Raw genomic sequence first — 17,782 nt, 5'->3', positions numbered from 1 at the left:
ACCCTTTTTATTTTTTTAAAACTCTGGTGAAATAGGTTTCCATACAACATCCCATTAAAAAAAAAATAATGTAAACCAACCTGTGGGTTAGTCACACGGTACAGACTTCAAGAGTGCTCACAGATGCTTAGAGTATTTACAAATGCTAATCTTTAGGTAGTAAAGGTTTGTTGCAATTTCCAGCACTTTTTCCTCAGTAAAAGAAAGGGGGCTGTGTTGGTATTCTTGTATAAAAATTCATAAATGGAGAAAAGGCAATTTTCCTGAGAGAAGATTTGTTCTTGAAATCTTTTTTTGTTGTTGCTTTTTTTTTTTTTAAAACAATTGGGAATACAGAAATGGGCTATGGGTGTAAGAAGCATGTCTAAGTTAACATTTTTTTAAATTATTTTAAGTACCATTAAGTTAAAATGTTTACATTCATTATAAAAATGCTGTTAAATCTTATGCAGATGATTTAACACTGATTGCTGCAACGCAAATTGCACTTAAAAAATTATTGTGTACATGGAAGAAAAATATCTTGTTTGCTACCCTGTTTACAAATTCCGAGTGACCTCAGATGAACGCTGAGAAAAGTCAGTCAGCATCTGCCCGGTATAATTCCATCTTGCAGACGAATAGACCCAGGAGTTGCACTCAGCCCCCCAGGATGTACCAAACGGCTTCAGTGCTCCTCTCCATGAATGCTTGTGAAATGCTAATGTCGATCAGGGATGAAGAAATTCTGGGATAACCGAGGTTGATCACAAGAAGCACATGATTTGGGGCAATGGGCATAAAACATTTTTTTTTTAAATCTCTCAGTCTTCCTTAGCAGACAAGGCCCCAGTCATTGTCACAGTTTCTGCCACTGGTGTGGGACAGACCCAGAGGCAGGCTGGCTGGAGGTGGCCCAGGCTGGTGGGAGCAGGCCACGTGCCTGCTGTACTGGCCCTTCCTGCAAGGAGCCATCTCTTCTTACTTCAGCAAGCTTCTTGGGAAATACATCTCTTTCAAAACAAAGGCACAGAAATCATGCATCGAAGGAATGTTACGTCTGCATTTTTGCTGCCATCTGGACTGCTGGACAAATTCAGACACAAGTGGCATGAGGCCTCAGAGCCCTCCTGGCCCCTTGTCAGCACCAGCTCAGGCCAGGGCCAGAGCACACCAAGAATCCTGCCGTACAGAAGACGTGACTTCAGCAGGAGAGGACAGACTGACGCCTATGTAGAGGCCATCTTGACCTGAATACTTGAGGTCACTGTTCTCGGAGTTGGTGCCCTCTCCCACTGCAGACATCACCGAGGCACCCGGCTTGTAGGAGAAAGAGGACAACAGAGAAAGAGAAACAGTTAAACATCGCTTTGTTAACTGGCCCAATCCTCCTGCCTCAACATCTAGGAACAAATGACATGGTTAGCACAGCTAAGGCCAGAGCTGTCCCAGAGAACAGCTCAGGAATAAAGCCAGCTTTGCCCTCCCTTGCCCAGAGCAAGGGGCATGCACTGTGCTGAGCCCTGCCAGCCAGTGCCCTTCACCCGGTCCTGGCAACACAGAATGAATGGTACTCAGCGACCCCCTGCCAAGATGCAGGTGACAGAGGAGGGGGCCTGAAGGACTCCAACTGTCCAGGTGACCAGTGGAAACAAACCAAGTAAAACATCATGTGGACCTGGATCAAATGCTGCTAGAGCATCTACACACACATTACCAAATGTCATAGGATCAAACCCAGATAACTGGAGTCTGCTTAGACTGTGCAGTTGAAGGCACCAGTCACATTGAAAGAGTTTCTCAAAACTCCAGCCTCAACCATGTATGTTCGCTCTAGTCACACCTTTTTGTTCTTCCCAAATCCCAGGCACCCTAAGTTCTTCTGAGCTTTAGGACTCTATTCCATACTGAATACTTGTTTGAAACAGGTCATGATTCCTTAAAACTTCTCAAATAATATTTTTGGAAACACCACCCCTTAAATTTTTCAAACAGCCACACTGATGCTCTGGTTATTTCTCAGAAACCAGAGGTGCCAGGTGCAGCTATGTTGAATGGGAGTGTGCTGGGCTCTGTGTGGCCTGGACACAGTGCAGTTCAATGGACTCCTTTTCTCAAGCAGGATCTGCCTGTTCTCCAGCCCTTACAGACCTGCATGGAACTAGAAGGCTGTGCTCTAGGAGAGAACCCAACTGGTCCAGTCATGTGACCTGCCCTCACCTTACCCAAACTTTGCAACAGGACAAACCAAACCCAACTGTCCACAGGTCCCCATCTTTCTCTTTCCCAGCAAAACTTCAGGTGGACAAAAAGCCAGCAATAAGTTGGCCTGGTTGCCCAGGTCTGTTTTCCCAGTTACTCAGGAAGCTGAGGCAGGAGAACTGAGAGTTCAAGGTCTGGAGGCAGCCATGGCAGTGAGTGCCTTAACCCCAGCACCCAAGAGATGGAGAGAGGGAGATACTGTGAGTCCAAGGCAAGCCAGGGGAGCATAGTATGTCCTAGGTCAGCCCAGACTATAAAATAAGACCCTGGAGAAAAAGGAAAGAGAGGGAGACACAAAGATGTCATTAGTTCAAGGCCAGTCTTGCCAACTTAGCAACATCCAAACTCGAAATTAAACGTGAAAAAGAAAAGGATGAGGGAAGGAAGGTGGGAGGGAGGGAGGGAGGGAGGGAGGGAGGGAGGGAGGAATCCCTATACTCAGACTTTAGTCTAAATATTGTAAGCATAAAGACATTCTGCAGTGTACGTAAGTGCTCTGGAAGCGTTGGGTCTAGATAGATCCACATATGTCAGGAAGATACAGGGTGGGGAGAGAAGCAAACTTCAAAGTTGTTTAGATGTCAAATTTTTGTTTTCTTTTGTGTTGTTTGTTTTGTTTTGTTGTTGTTGTTGTTGTTTGAAACAGGGTTTCTCTGGCTGTCCTGGAACTCACTTTGCAGACCAGGCTGGCCTCAAACTCGGAGATCTGCCTGCCTCTGCCTCCTAAGAGTTGGGATTAAAACATGTGCCACCATGCCCAGCTTTGAAATATCCAAAATTTAATACAGATTCTTGAAATAACTGCAATAATGCTGTCATAGAACTGAATGTTGCAGATAACATGACACTCGTAACTCTGAGGGGTAACCTCAGATCTTAATCCAAATACTCCATTACAAGCAAATCCAGGGTGGATGGATCCACATTTAAGTGACACAAAGACTGGGAGCCAATTATCAAAGAATCCATTGTGTTAGAAAGGCATTTCACAACAGGAGTAGATGATATAGAGAGATCCAACTTTTCATCAATCTTACATCCATGAGCCAGGATGTAAGGCTAGCCCAGCAGCACCGCTGCCTGTTCTAGCTGACAGCTTAAGACAAATGGGAAGGTAAGAGTCAGAAAAGGAGTCACAGGGGCCAAAGGCTTCTGGGTTAGGACCTAAATCAGCCTGCTCGCTGGGGACGGGTTGAATTCCAAAGTTCTGGGTGGGTCACCTAGAGGGTGCAGCCACCTCCCTCAGTCTTCTCTGTATACTCATGACCTCGCTTAGGCATGGCTCAGGAGGTCATGTCTGTAATCACATCAGCACGGTGCCTTGCTGTGTGAGCATTTCACAGGAGAAGATCTTTATATGTAACATTTATTTACTGATGTGTGTACATGTGTGTGTGTATGTGTGCATTTGCACATGTATGCAAATGAATGTGCTCACCATCGCATGCATGCAGAGGTTAAAGAACAGTTTACAGGAGTTGGTCCTCTCCTACCACCCTGGGCCTTTCCTCACTTAGTCATCCTACCTGCCCACCACTGTTAGTGAAACAAGGATCTTCCAAAAAAGGGGTCTGTGCCAAATTAGAAGCCTACAGAGGACCCATTCAATTTCCAGCACCCACATGACAGTTCACAACTATCTATGACTCCAGTTCCAGGGCTTCTGACACCCTCACACAAACATACATACAGGCAAAACACCAACACACATAAAATACAAATAAATAGATGGTACAGTTCGTGGCCAGCCTGGTCTACAGAGTGCGTGTCGGACCAGCCAGGGATACACTGCTTTTGTTCCCAGACAATGATTGCTGTGTAGTCACCCGGGATCAGGGATAGAATTGGGGAAAGCATTTTAACAACAGTAACTTAATAACAGTACTTTCTATGTGTGTAGTCTTTACTGTGGTTGGGTACCTACTATAGAAACTTTATATACAGACATGTTAACTAATAACAATGTCCACATAGGTGCATTTAGATATCTATTTTATTTTATTTCATTTTGATTTCTCCAGGCAGGGTTTCTCTGTGTAGCCCTGGCTGTCCTGGAACTTACTCTGTAGACCAGGCTGGCCTTGAAAAAAAGCAGTGAGAATAAAAGGCAAGGGTCAGACTTTTTGTCTGTCTGTCTGTCTGTCTGTCTGAGAAAGGGTCTTATTATGCAGCCCTGGTTGGCCTGTAATTCACTATTTAGATCAAGCTGGTCTCAAGCTTATCGAGCTCTACCTGCCTCTGCACCTGCCTCCTAAAGGCTATACATTTTAATTGTAGTGACAGCTCTTCACAAAGAGAAATGCAAGACAGCCACTCGAAAGGGCCTTGGCTCCTGGCATTTTTAAAAATAGGTCATGCCTTAAAAGACAATCTTTTGAGCTGGGCACAGCTCTTGGGAGACTGAGGCTGGAGGAGTGCTGTGTGTTGGAGGCCAGTTAAGGCTGACTAGTGGGGTCCAAGCCAGCTTGAGTTACAGAATGAGATCCTTTCTCAAAGAAAGAAAGAGGAAGGGATGGAGGGAGGGTGGGACTGGGAGAAGAAGGGGAAGATGTGGAGGGAGGGAGGGAGGGAGGGAGGGAGGGAGGGAGGGAGAGAGGGATGGAGGGAGGAAGGGGTGGAGGGATGGAGGGAGGGAGAGATTAATTGAAGTACACCTGAGTTCAGTCCCCAGAACCCAAGCAGGTTGCCTGTGATATCGGATCTAGGAAAGTGGAAACAGCAGAGGAAGCCTCAGGCTTTCCCATGCACTAAAATCAACACATATGCAAACATATGCAAACACACATGCACACATACCACACGTTGAGCTACATCCCCACCTCCAAGGAAACAGCCTTTAGTGTTGTTCTCATAGCTGAAGAATGATTCCAAGTTTCTGAGTAGTAACTCTTCTATAAGAATATTAAGTTACATAGGTAAGATCACGGTCCTAAAAGGGGCCAACAAACCCCAAAATGCAGGCAATGTGCGCACCTAAAAAATATCAGCCCTTTGGGTCTCTCGGGAAACACAAGAGAACTTTGTGCCCAAGGCTTCATAACCTTTTAATATGAGTATTAGTGTGGGGGGGGGAGGGAAGGAGGGAGGGAGGGATAGAGATTTAGAGTGTACACGTGACACACTGTGTATGTGGGCAGACAACAATTTCATGGAATCCGTTTTTTATCTCTCTCCTTCCAACTGTATGCTTTCTAGGAACAGAACTCAGGCCACTAAGCTTGTGCTATAAGTGTCTTTACCACTGAGCCATCTTGCCAGCCCTAAGAGCATAATATTTAAACATGAAATACAGCACAACAAGTCTAGGGCTGCAGATGTACCCCAGTGGTGTATGTAATACTGAGACCCTTTTCCTGTCACCACAGAGGAGAAAATGACGTCTTCGCAAGTCTACCAAAGGCTGGCGTCGGGTACATGCCGGTTTCTTTGCTGTGGCCCATGAGGCTACATTTTGGTTTTGACAAAAGGCAATTAACAGTAGTGTCCTAAGCCACAGAGAAGTTTATGCCCTGCTGAACTCTGTAATTTCACTTCTGGGAATGTATTATAAGGAAATAATCCAAAAGAGAGGAAAGGTGCTACAAAGGAAGCCATCCATTACTGGCGTACTTAAAATAATTGAAATCCTGGAAACAATCTAATACAGAATGGTCTGGAAAAGCTGGGTCATCCGCTCCACAAACTATTACACAATTATTAAAAATAATAAGATCATGTAGCAAGATGGAAAAAATCCCATCACACAATGGCGAGTGAAAAACATCAGGACATGAAGTCTATGTCCCCTGCATAATAAGAATCACAAGGAAACCTGGACAGGAGAGGGACCTCTGAGAGGACTGGGCCTATTGGCCAGTTTCTCCTCTCTGAGTATTTTCCTTTAACTTCTGCAATGGAACAGGAAAGAACAAAAGCCACTGCTTCGGAAATCAGAGGCCTAAGTTAAAGGTCCACAAAACGGATTAAGTGAGGACACTGCTGAGGGGCAGACCATCAGAGGGTCCAAGCGCATCCCCGAAGCCCTCTCCACCCGCTCAGCATCAACCCAAGGCCTGACCGCCCAAGCCGGAGAAACACCTGCCTCCTGCTTGGAATGACTCTCACAGCTGCTGTTTAATTGCAGAAAAAGTCACTAACTCTCCTGAAGAAACCTAGCTCATCACTGGCTTTCATCTTAAATCCTTTTCCCTCATAGGTCTTATTCATGGACCATCTGAGGAGAAAAAATAAGAAAGCATTAATGACACCCTTGGAACCAGTACGCCCATACATATTCAAAGTATGGGACAAGCCAGTTATCTCCACATTCTGGAAATGGAGGCAGAAGGATGGAGACTATGAGACCAGCATAGACTATATAGTAAGACCCAGTCTGTCTGTCTGTCTGTCTGTCTGTCTCTCTCTCATAGGCACAGTATCTCATACCTATAATTTCAGTATTCAAGAAGCTGGGGCAGAGACAAGCTTGGGCTTTTGTCTCAAAAGATGAAAAAAAAAGAGGAGGAGGAGGAGAAAGAAGAGCTGGGCACAGTGGTGAACCTCTGTGATCCCAGGACTCCGGAGGTGGAGGCAGGAGGATAGAGGTTCAAGTCCACCCTCCTCAACTGCATACTGGACTGGAGGCTAATCTAGATTGAGACACTTTCTTACAAAAAAAATCCAGAACAAAAACAAAAAAGCAACAACAACAATTATCTGGTAAGAATTTTGGTGGTGACACATGCCTTTAGTCCCAGCACAAGAGACAGAGGCAGTCGGACCTGAGTAGGAGAGGCCAGCCTAGCCTACTCCTCTGTTACAGGCCAGCCAGGGCTACATGATGAGACCCTACATCACAACAAACAAATCAAAGAATTCCCATGAGTTAACGCTTTCCCACATCTAATTAAGTCCTTCAAAGGACTTTATCAAATGGTGGGCCTCTCGGCATAGCACAAGGCTCTTCTGGAACGGAAACAAATGCTCCTGGGGAGAGCAGAGAAGAGCACTTAGGGATACCCGGAGCCTAACCATCCTTCTCCCTTCCCGGGGCAGAAGCTCCCCCCTCACTCCCAGATCAAAGTGCAGTGAGGGTGGAGTAGAAATCTGGTCTGTATTTCCATTCACAGCTTATCTGCCCTCCACCCTCCCACAGGCGACTGAAAATGGAGGCACTTCCTGTTGAAAGAACGTGTTATCAGCACCAGACTCAGCCGGAGCTTAGCATAGCTTGCAGGCCAGGGTAGGTGGGAGACAGAAGCACAGCCAGGCTGGAAACTGCCCCTGGAAAGAAGTGGCTCCGGAGAGCACTCGAGCTGCAACAGAGGGCAGCTTGGGAAATGTCCATTTGCCTGTGAGGCAGGCTCAGCTCACCTCACCCGCTTGCTTCCTTTGAGAACAAACCGTCTCTGCCTCTGGACATCACTGGGAAGGTTAATAAAGACTTCTGACTGGATGCACCCAAGCAGTCAAGTGCTCACCAGGCTGGCTCCTAGCACTGACACTCCTTTCTTGCCCTTTGCATCTTCCCGTGATGGAAACTACAGAGAGCCTCCATGGGAATAGAAGGCAGGCAGGCAACACAAGAAAAAGAAACTCGATGTGCTGAGCAAGCCTGGCTACCTAAGTTCAATTTATAAACTCATGGAAAAGCGGAGAAAACTTCTGAAGCTGTCCTCTACAGGTTGGGTGGAGGTGTGCACTTGTGCATACACACAAAAAAACAATTCCGATTTTAAAAAGAGCAGAATGCTGGGCCTGGCGGCACATGCCTTTGGGGAGGCATCCGTGAGTTCCAGGCCAACCTGTTCTACATAGTGAGACCCTATCTCAAAAAGAAAAACAAACAAAGCAACAGAAAACTAAGTTTTCCGGCTTATGAAATTATGTGTGCACATGTATAAACACACACACTTTTGAGACAGGGTTGTGCTATGAGCTCAGACTAGCCCTAATCTCATTCACTGTCCTGTCCCCACTTCACAAGGGCTATATCACAGAAACATGCTACCATATGCAACCTAAATTTAATTTGGTAAGAAAATCCAAGTGAAGATATTGAAGAGATAGCTTGCCAAAGAATGCTTGCCAAGCATGCAAGAAACCCCAGGTTTAGCCCTCCACCACACGGACTAACTGGGCACAGTGGTGCTGCCTGTAATCCCAGCACTGGGAAGAGGGAGGGGTCAGGGGGCTCAGGGGTTCAATGTCATCTCAGCTCCATCCCAAGCAGAGGCCAGCGTGAAAGGCCTGCAAAGGGCACAGAGGAGCTCTGCTGGAGTGTCTCTACTCTCTGCAGAAAGGAACTGCTGTGCCCAGGAAAGGTGTAGGGCAGGTAGTCATGCTCGGGGTGGGTCTCTGATGGAGATCACACTCTAAACTTCAAGACCCCCATCTGCCTCCCTATGCATCTGAGTGAGTCTGTGGTCAGGACTTCTGTGTGAGGGGAAGCCAGTCTTTCCCCAGCAAAGCTCTGCTTTTACAACCTCTAGGTTAAGCGCCTGTGGACTCAGCTCCCTTCTGCAAAAGAAAAAAAAAAACTTACGTATGAATCCCAGTGAAGCGAAAATACTTGCTTGGAAACCTCCACTTCCACTTGAAAAGCAAGGATCATTTTGGTTCACATGGAGAGAAAATAGGACAAGACTCGGTGACTCAATAAGTTTCCAAGGTGACATGTGAAAGGTACAGGAACACATATTCCATGAGGACATCTGAGAATTGTCCCTCACAGCACAGCCCTCAAATTCTCCATAACAGCATGCATTAGAAAGCAAACCAGTCTGAACACCTCCCCTCCCAGAAAGCAGCCAGTTACCTTAACTGCTAACCTAACTCAGTGTTTCAGATTCCTTCCTGGAATTTCACTGTTTGCCCTGGAACCCAGGGTATATCCATGCTGTGGCCCTTTTCTAGAGAGGAAATGATTCTGTAGCCACAATCCATCCCGGGCAAAGGAGCATGTTGTTTTGTACCTGTGTTCCCACTCTAAAGGGGGGCATGAAGTGGGGAAGGCAGCCAGTTCAAGACTATGCTGATAGGTAAATATAGACTGCCAGAGTCTGTCCCTTAACTTCAAGTCAATCTGGAAACATTCTAAATCAAAGGCGTGTGAAATCAGAATGGATTATTCTATTTTAATCATCAAATGACGCTGTACAGGACCCTGAGGCTAACATTTTAAACCCTATGAGTCATCATTTTCATGGGCTTTTCAGGAGCTGGGTGAGGATCCTAAACTCTAAGCCTCAGTGTTCAGGGCAAGAAAACACAGCTGAGGCCAGAAGACCAGACCCAGACGCACAGCCACCAAGGCAGGAACTAAGGAAACACGCACTGTAAAAATGCTATCAGAGAAATAAAAATCTTGAAAATATGGCTACTTCAGATAACCAGGAACCCTACACCTTTACATTTCCCTTTTAGAAAGTAAAGATTTATTTCGGGTGTCTTGGGGGTGGGGCTCCATGAAAACGCTCTGCTGTTAACATTCAGGCTTCTATTAAGTGCTGCTACTCTTCTTGGGCTTCAAAGCAATCTGCAACATTTATGCGACACAAAACTCCTAAGAGCCAGATGGGAGGAATTACTCTTCCCTCAGAGGAGGATAAGCCTTGCCAGTTTCCTATGGTCACAGGGAGCTGCAGCTAGTGCTTGGCTGCCTGAATCTGTTTCCTCCCAGCAGCTAATCCATGAACCCCAAAATAAATTTCAGATCATATTCAGGCAAACCAAGCACTAAATTCAATGACAACATTAAACATAAAGTTTGGTGCTTTATATAATAAAATACAGCTTGTAACCATGGTGAAAGCTGGCCATGCAGGTTGTGGAGTCGATCCCCCAGAAACACCAGATACTGTCTTGGAATTCTGTTTATCACATCACATGGGTGTGGTGGCAGATTCTTGTCACCTCTCTTAGGAGGTGGAAGCAGGAAGATCAGGAGTTCCTGGCCAGCCTCAGCTACACAGCAAGTCTAAGGCCAGCCTGGGCTATGTAAGACTCTGTCACAAGCAGACTCCTAAAGCCGGATATGACAGCAGCTGAATTACAAGCCTCTAAGCCTGACAACACCTGTCTGTCTATAAGGTGCCTGAAAAGAGTAGGTAGTTCAGAGAAAACCAACAGGAAACTCTAAGCACACTCAGGGTGCCAGACTGAATCTAATTCAGCCCCATTACAGGTAAACCTAAATTCGAGCAGGGCCATCAGACTGTGTCTAATTTAGACCCAGTAAGTCTTCAGTTTGCTAGTAACCCTTTTGGCAGACACCCATGAAATACATAATAAATTACTTCAATTCCAGTAAAGGAATTCATTTTCTTCAAAGATTCATTTAGCAATAACATCTCAGACCACCCTAAGCCAGATTTCTTGTGTTTAGCCTTGTTTTCCCGTAACATTATTTCATGTTTTGTGACAATTCTGTATATTTTTATAGAGGCAGGGATTTAAAAAACAAGACAAAGAATCTTTAATTTGGATTAAAATCTTTAATTAATAGAATCTTTAGTCTTTAATTTGAAAAAGCAAATGGATCTGCCTGCACTTGCTCTCCACCTAATTCTGGCTTTTAGAGCTCTGAGTAGCAAGGGTCACTTATGAAATGAGCCTCAGCTGTGTGGTAACTTGGGTGGGCACCCACATTACCGACAACATTAGAGCTGCTTTCTAATATGCGCTCAAAGCTATGGATATTCACATACACACACACACACACACACACACACACACACTCATGCAGTTTAGAAAATGAAAGTACAAAAATCCGATTATTGAACAATCTCTGCTAGGGTGACTTTCTGTGAAGGCCAGTGTGTTCAGAAAGGATTAAAAGTTACTAGAAAGGCTTAGACAAAGAGAGGGTGCCTGGTACGTAGGGAATGTGAAGATAAAAGGCCAAAAAAATATTTATACTCATGGTTTGCAGCATGTGGCAAGTGGGATATTAATAACTGAGTTGACTGGCCAACTCCCTGGGAGGAGTAACAGTCCTGCCTTAGGAGACATTGGTTCCAGTCCCCGCTTCCACACCAGCTTGGTCTGTGACCTCATGGAGTCAGCATCCTGGTTTATAAATGAGGCAGTAACTGCGCCCAAGCCCAATGCTCACGACCACTGTGAGAGATTAATGATTTTTTAACTCTTTTTTCATTCTTTAGACAAGAGTGTTGGGGAGTATAAACGCTGAAACTGAAAATGGGCACTAGCCTGCTGGAAAATGTGTTTAATGATTTCCTAAAATGGAGGGCTGGCTCGGTGCTCAGTGGGAAAAGGCACTTGCCACCAAGCCTGACAGTTTAATCCGTGGCATCTGCGTGGTGGAAAGACTCCCACAAGTTGTCTTCTGACTTCCATACGCACGCCATGGTCATATGCACACGCTCACGCGCACTCTGTCATAAAAATCTGAACTAGTAATTAGTAAAGAGCAATTTGCTGTTTAATAACACAATCAATTTTACTTTTACAAATGACAAGATAATAATTATTTCTACCTTGTATCCCCCCCGCTGTACTCTCAGTACTATATATAATTCCTTTTATTTTCTATGTACAATGTTGGCTTAAATTTAGATTAAGAAGATGTGTTCATCAGTAAAGCCCTTGCTTAGAGTTCACCCGGTCTTGGGTTCAACCCCTAGTACTGAACAAAAACAGCAACAAAGGTTATAGATGCATGCCTGGGATCCTAGCATTTGAGAGGAAGAGGCAGGAAGACGAAGAATTCAAGGCCATGGGCTTGTTGCTATGTCATGAGGACCAGAGTTACAATCCCAGAAACCACATTAGACAGCTCCCTAACATCCATGACTCCAGGTCCAGGGCCTCCACAGACACCTGTGTTGGCACATACAGACCTACGTGTACACACAAGCGGACACATCTGTCCATGCAGGAAAATGTTTAAATGTGGCTGCAGAGACGGCTCGATGATTACAGGCACATACTGACTGCTCTTGCAGGAGAACCAGGTTTGGTTCCCAGGACCTAAATTGGCCCTCACAGATGTTTGAATACAGCTCCAGGGAAAACGATGTTTTCTTCTGGCTTCCATGGACTCACCTGCACTCACATGCACACACACACACACACACACACACACACACACACACACACACACACACACACACACATGCCTGGAGTGGACATGCACACATACACATACTCTTGATTCCAGGGGAGGCAGAAGCAGATGGAGCTTATTGGTCTACATAGCAAGTTCCCAGTCATCCAGAGCTACCTAGTCCAGGCTTAGCTGTGCACAGAGACATACATGGTCACTATTTTCCCACGTATTTTAGTGGGAAGAGATTTGATTCTTAAATTACTCATTAAGACCAGTCAAATGTAAGAAAACATTATTTCTTTTATCTAAAGATTTTGAAGAAATCAATGTTGAACGATGTAGTAGTTAAACTGATTGTCCCAAGTCGAATGCATGACCATTAAACTTGCCACGGGATCTTGGGCCTCTTCCCGACCTCTATGTCCTACTCAGAGGGGTGATTAAAGGTACCCAGCACATAAAAGATACATGATGGACATAGAGGATATGTGATGGAAACTAGACTCTCACCCCTCTATATCCACTAACTCGTAAGTGAGAAAGTGGGTGCATAAGGCTGGAGATGGCTTATCAATTAAGAGCACTTGCTGCTTTTGCAGAGGATCCAGGTTTTATTCCCAACACACATATGGTGGTGCACAAACATCCATAACTCCAGTTATAGGGGATTGGATGCTCTTTTCTGAGCTCCATGAGTGGTAAACAGACACACATACATGCAGGCAAACCACCCATATACATATTTAAAAAAAAAAAAAAAAAAAGCTTCACTTCCCAGTAGAAACAGCAGAGATCCAAGCTGGGGAGGTAGTTCAAGTCTGTAATCCTAACACTAGGGTGACTGAGGTAGGAGAATTGACTTTCAGACCAGCACATACATACAAGCATGTAGGCAGACAAGTAAGACACACAAAATAAAACAATTCTTTAACAAAAAAGTACAAGACTGATGTAAGGATTTGGTTTTTGTTACTCTCTGAGGTTCTTGTGGAAGGCAGAGCTAGTGATGGTGTGTGGCATCCAGTTACCCAGGGGGCTAAGACAAGAGTTCAAGGTCAGCTTGACCAGCATAGGGAAACCCCACTCTATCTGGACGGATAAATAAATAAATAGGAGTCGTGCTAGAGAAATGACTCAGTAGTTATAACTACTACTTTTCCACCATCTAGCTCTGTTCCCAGCTCCCAGCACCCACATCAGTTGGCTCAGAATCCCCTGCAGCTCCAGAGGCTCTGACACCCTCTGCTGGCCTTTATCGGTGCACACACATGTAATACACTTAACAACCATACATACACATAAACACAACACAATTAAAAATATAGAGTCATGCAGGGCGGTGGTGGCGCACGCCTTTAATCCCAGCACTTGGGAGGCAGAGACAGGTAGATCTCTGTGAGTTCAAGACCATCCTGGTCTACAAAGTGAGTTCCAGGACAGGCTCAAAAGCTACAGAGAAACCCTGTCTTGAACGCCCCACCCCCACCCCCACCCCCAAAAAAGGAAAAAGAAAATAGCAGGCCTGGTGTTGTAGTTCAGGTTTTAAGTACTTGCCCAGCATCCTCCAGGCCCTGAGTATGGTCCCCAACACCAAGGGGTGGGGGGTTAGGAAGAGAAGTGGGTAAAGTGACACCTTTCTGCCCAGAGCCAGCAAAAGCAAGTCACACGATTTGGACAGGCTAAGTCCTTCATGGATGTGCCTTCCAGGTCCTGTGAGTGAACTATTAGTCTGTGTCCCACAATAACATCTCGAACCTAAAGTAATTCCAACACAATAGAGAAAAATCTAATAAAAAAAACTTCACTATGGTAATGCCAGCACTCGGGAGACAGAGGCAGCTGGATCTCTGAGTTTGAGGACATCCTGATATACAGAGTGAGTTCCAGGAAGGCCAGGGATACACAAAGAAACCCTATTCAAAAAAAAAAATCAAAAGGAAAAAAATTCTCAGGTGAGAAGTGAATCATAAACTAAGGAACGGAAGCAATGTTTTCTAATTTCACCGTAGGTTGCAAATATCCATACAGAACCTTAGCACCTGGGAGGCAGAAACAGACAGAAGCATCAGAAGTTCAAGGCCAGTCTCAGATACACAGAAGAGTTTGAGGCCGGCCTGAACTACACGAGACTGTGTCACAGGAAGGCAGGGGCTGGAGAGATGTTTCAGCAGTTAAGAGCACATGTTACTCTTGCAGGAGACTTGGGGTTCAATGACCAGCACTCACATGGTGGTGGCTCACAACCATCCATGACTCCAGTTCAAGGGGATCCAAAGCCCTCTTCAACTTCTTCAGGCACCAGGCACACACATACACACAGGCAAAATATTCATACACACAAAATAAATAAACCTTCTTAAAAATGTCTATGAAAAGAACTGAACTATTAACCTGCCCCAGTGTCTGTGCTTTCTCCTGAAGGCTTCACAAAGCGTGTTCTGTCTGGTCCATCCTAAAGAGTGCCTGTCCCGAAGTCACTGCCGCTGATGAAAAACACTTAGGAGTGTGTGTTAACTCTTTCAAATCACCCCACAGCTCGGGGAGGCCTGCATCAAGGAAGGAGGGCCAGTGAGGTACAGAGCACCCCGGGAGTACCAGAGAGAGGAACATTGGACACCTATGAATATTCCAAAACTGATCCAAGAGGGGAGGACACCAAGCCCCAGACAGTGTCAAATACGAGATTCAGGCTCTTCCACCTCTTTTTGTAGCACCAAGAAGCACAGAAGAGGAAACCTGTCCCCCAACACACCCAACATGCCAGAACTGTTCGTTAGGGGGTACAGTGCTCCCAGCCCTCCCCACACTCAAGCCTGAGATTGAGAAACTACAATGTAAGGGAGTTAGTTCAGGGCACATGATACGTTTCCAGGAGAGAAGGAACCAGGCCAGCGACACAGGCAAGCAGCAGCATGCTGGCATTGTTTACTTCAATTATCAAAATACTCCCGATCAAAATATGGTAATTGTTGGATTCTAACATACAGACAGAAAACACAGCTGTCATGGGTGCCGGGGTTAGCTAGTTCATAATTTACAGATGTACACAGTTTGGGCCTTCCTTACTGCTGATTTGACAGGGATTTGAAATTACTTTTTAAAATCTACTTTGAGCTTTATTTTTTTCTTTAGAGAAACCTGATTCGCGGCCCTGGCTTGTAAACATCCAGCCCCCGCACTCTAGCCCCACCACCTTCAAACGTCAACCTTTGGTATCGTGATAGCTGCTCCTCCTTCCTGGACAATTCTATCCACACTTTGGTTTTTTAATTCTTAATTATTTTATTTACTGAGAGGATGCTTGCATGTGAATGTCACCTCATTAGTGTGGAAATCAGGACAATTCTAAGGAGTTTTTATTTTACACCCACCACCTGCGTCCCTGGGGCTGACTTCACGCTCATCAGGCTAGACTATAAGCACTTTTACCGGATAACCAACCTCACTGGCTGTCTATCCCTCCGTTTCCTCCAAACATCTTACACAACTGGGGGTGGGGTACTGAACAGAGTACCTCATAGTGTCAAAGAACTAATCTTTTTAAATGAGAGCAAGAGTCCAACCCAACTAGTGAGGCACAGTGGCACATGCCTGCAATCCCGGCACTTGGGATCAGGAGTTCAAGATCATCACTAGCTACACAGGCTGAGCTACATGAGAGCCTGTCTTAACTACCTAAGGACTGGAGAGATGGCTCAGCACCCAAGAGCGCTGACTGTTCCTGAAGACCCAGGGTTCCCAGCACCTCATGGCGGATCACAACTGTCTGCAACTCCACTCCAGGAGATTCCACCTTCTTCTGCCCACCTCAGTAATCCTGGGCACCAGGCACACACATACAAGCAAAAAACACACCAATACACAAAATAAAGTCTGTAAAAAACTAACTAAATAAACATTACTCAGTTACTTCAGGGTTCTTCTACACCAGAAGGCCTTTCCCAGCTCTCCAGCCAGAGCTCTGCCCTTTCCTTTGGTCCCTTTACTACCTTGCCTATTGTGGCACTTTCAAATCTGACCGGCAGAGAAATCCTATGTGTGTATACCTGCCACTCCACCACCACCTCCACAATATGACCAGTTCCAGGTGGGAGACCTTTTCCGAAATACTTCTCAACAACATCCAGCAAAGCAGAAGTCAACTGGATATTTACCAACAAGAGGGCAGTGTTCCGAGTTTAATGATGACTCTAATATTATAGTTTCAATATAATATCAAGTTAAGTAATTACTGATACTGTTTTTAGGCAGCCAAAATGTTCACTGATTCTTTATGCTCACACATTAATTCTCTCTACATAACCCAAGCTGGCCTCAATCTGGAGATTCTCCTGCCTCACATTACAGGTATGGGTCACTACTCTAGGCAGATGAGTGTCACATGTGTACACACATACAGTATTTTCCAGTGTTAGCATTTTAGGTAGAGGGGAGAAAAGACTACTTACAGGATGTAGTAAGTCTCTAACAAGCATTGAGATTGAATTGTTAACATTTTGCCCCAAATAACAGTAATGAAAGAGTCTACATAACTCAGCCAACTGGACTTTGTTTGTTTGCTTGCTTTTGTTTTTTGGGTTTTTTGTTTTGTTTTGTTATGTTTTTTGAGTCAGGGTTTCTCTGTGTATCCCTGGCTCTCCTGGAACTCACTCTGTAGACCAGGCTGTCCTTGAACTCAGAGATCCTCCAGCCTTTGCCTCTGGAGTGCTGGGATTAAAAAGATGTGTGCCCCTACACCAACCAAAACAAATTGTTTTTAAAGACACTGTCTCACTAAGTAGCCCTGACCTGGAACTCTCTATGTAGATTAGAGTGACCATGAACTCAGAGGTCAGCCAGAACGCCGAGATTAAAGGCAAATACCACCATGTCCAGCAGATTTTAGTATTCGGATATTACATGGAGAATAAATGCCAAATTCTGGTGTCAATTTAGGTCAATTAAATGTTTTTCAATAAACCTACAAATAAAGAAATCTAGCCACAGTAAGACAGACTATTGTCATGAAAATTAATCATAGCATATTTGGTAGTAACTGCAAGTAAGAAAGTGTACTCTTTTATCAACAGCAAGCTGCATGCTAGGGAGTCTCCCCAACACCAGGTAGGAAAACACGGCTCCCTTCTTCCTTCAATCCATGCACCCCACACCAGCACAGCTTCCCACAAGGAGAAACTGAGTCATAGAGTGACCAGGAAGTCCTTGGAGCACAGCAGAGGTGGCTTTGGAGCACAGCAGAGGTGACTCTGGAGCACAGCAGAGGTGACTCTGGAGCACAGCAGAGGTGACTGATTTTTCTAGTGCTGTGCTTGCCCAGAAGACAGATTTGGTCTAGCCAGGAAGGCGGTAACTTAAGAAGATGCCACAATTTAAACACATTTTAAAGGCCAGACATGGTGGCCCACACCTTTGACCCCAGCACTTGGGAGGTAGAGGCAGGTGGATCTCTGTGAATTCAAGGCCATCCTGGTCCACACAGGGAGTTCCAGG

At 45.2% G+C, this 17,782-nt stretch overlaps 1 protein-coding gene across 1 annotated transcript in view; it reads right to left on the bottom strand.

Moving 5' to 3' along the window:
• Positions 1–317: 317 nt before the first annotated feature.
• The window catches only part of Gata6 (GATA binding protein 6), a 32,097-nt gene continuing 14,632 nt past the window's right edge, over positions 318–17,782 (bottom strand). The window contains exon 6 of the mRNA XM_052741411.1: positions 318–1,299. Within this exon, the coding sequence (XP_052597371.1) occupies positions 1,132–1,299 (168 nt within the window). The 3' untranslated portion in view covers positions 318–1,131. The remainder of the gene's footprint in view (positions 1,300–17,782) is intronic.

The sequence above is a fragment of the Peromyscus californicus genome, unplaced genomic scaffold (assembly GCF_007827085.1).
Source record: "Peromyscus californicus insignis strain IS unplaced genomic scaffold, ASM782708v3 Scaffold_17__1_contigs__length_78620276, whole genome shotgun sequence".
Classification (NCBI taxonomy): domain Eukaryota; kingdom Metazoa; phylum Chordata; class Mammalia; order Rodentia; family Cricetidae; genus Peromyscus; species Peromyscus californicus.
The sequence above is the reverse complement of the archived record's forward strand: the minus strand, read 5'-3'. Positions and strand labels throughout refer to the sequence as shown.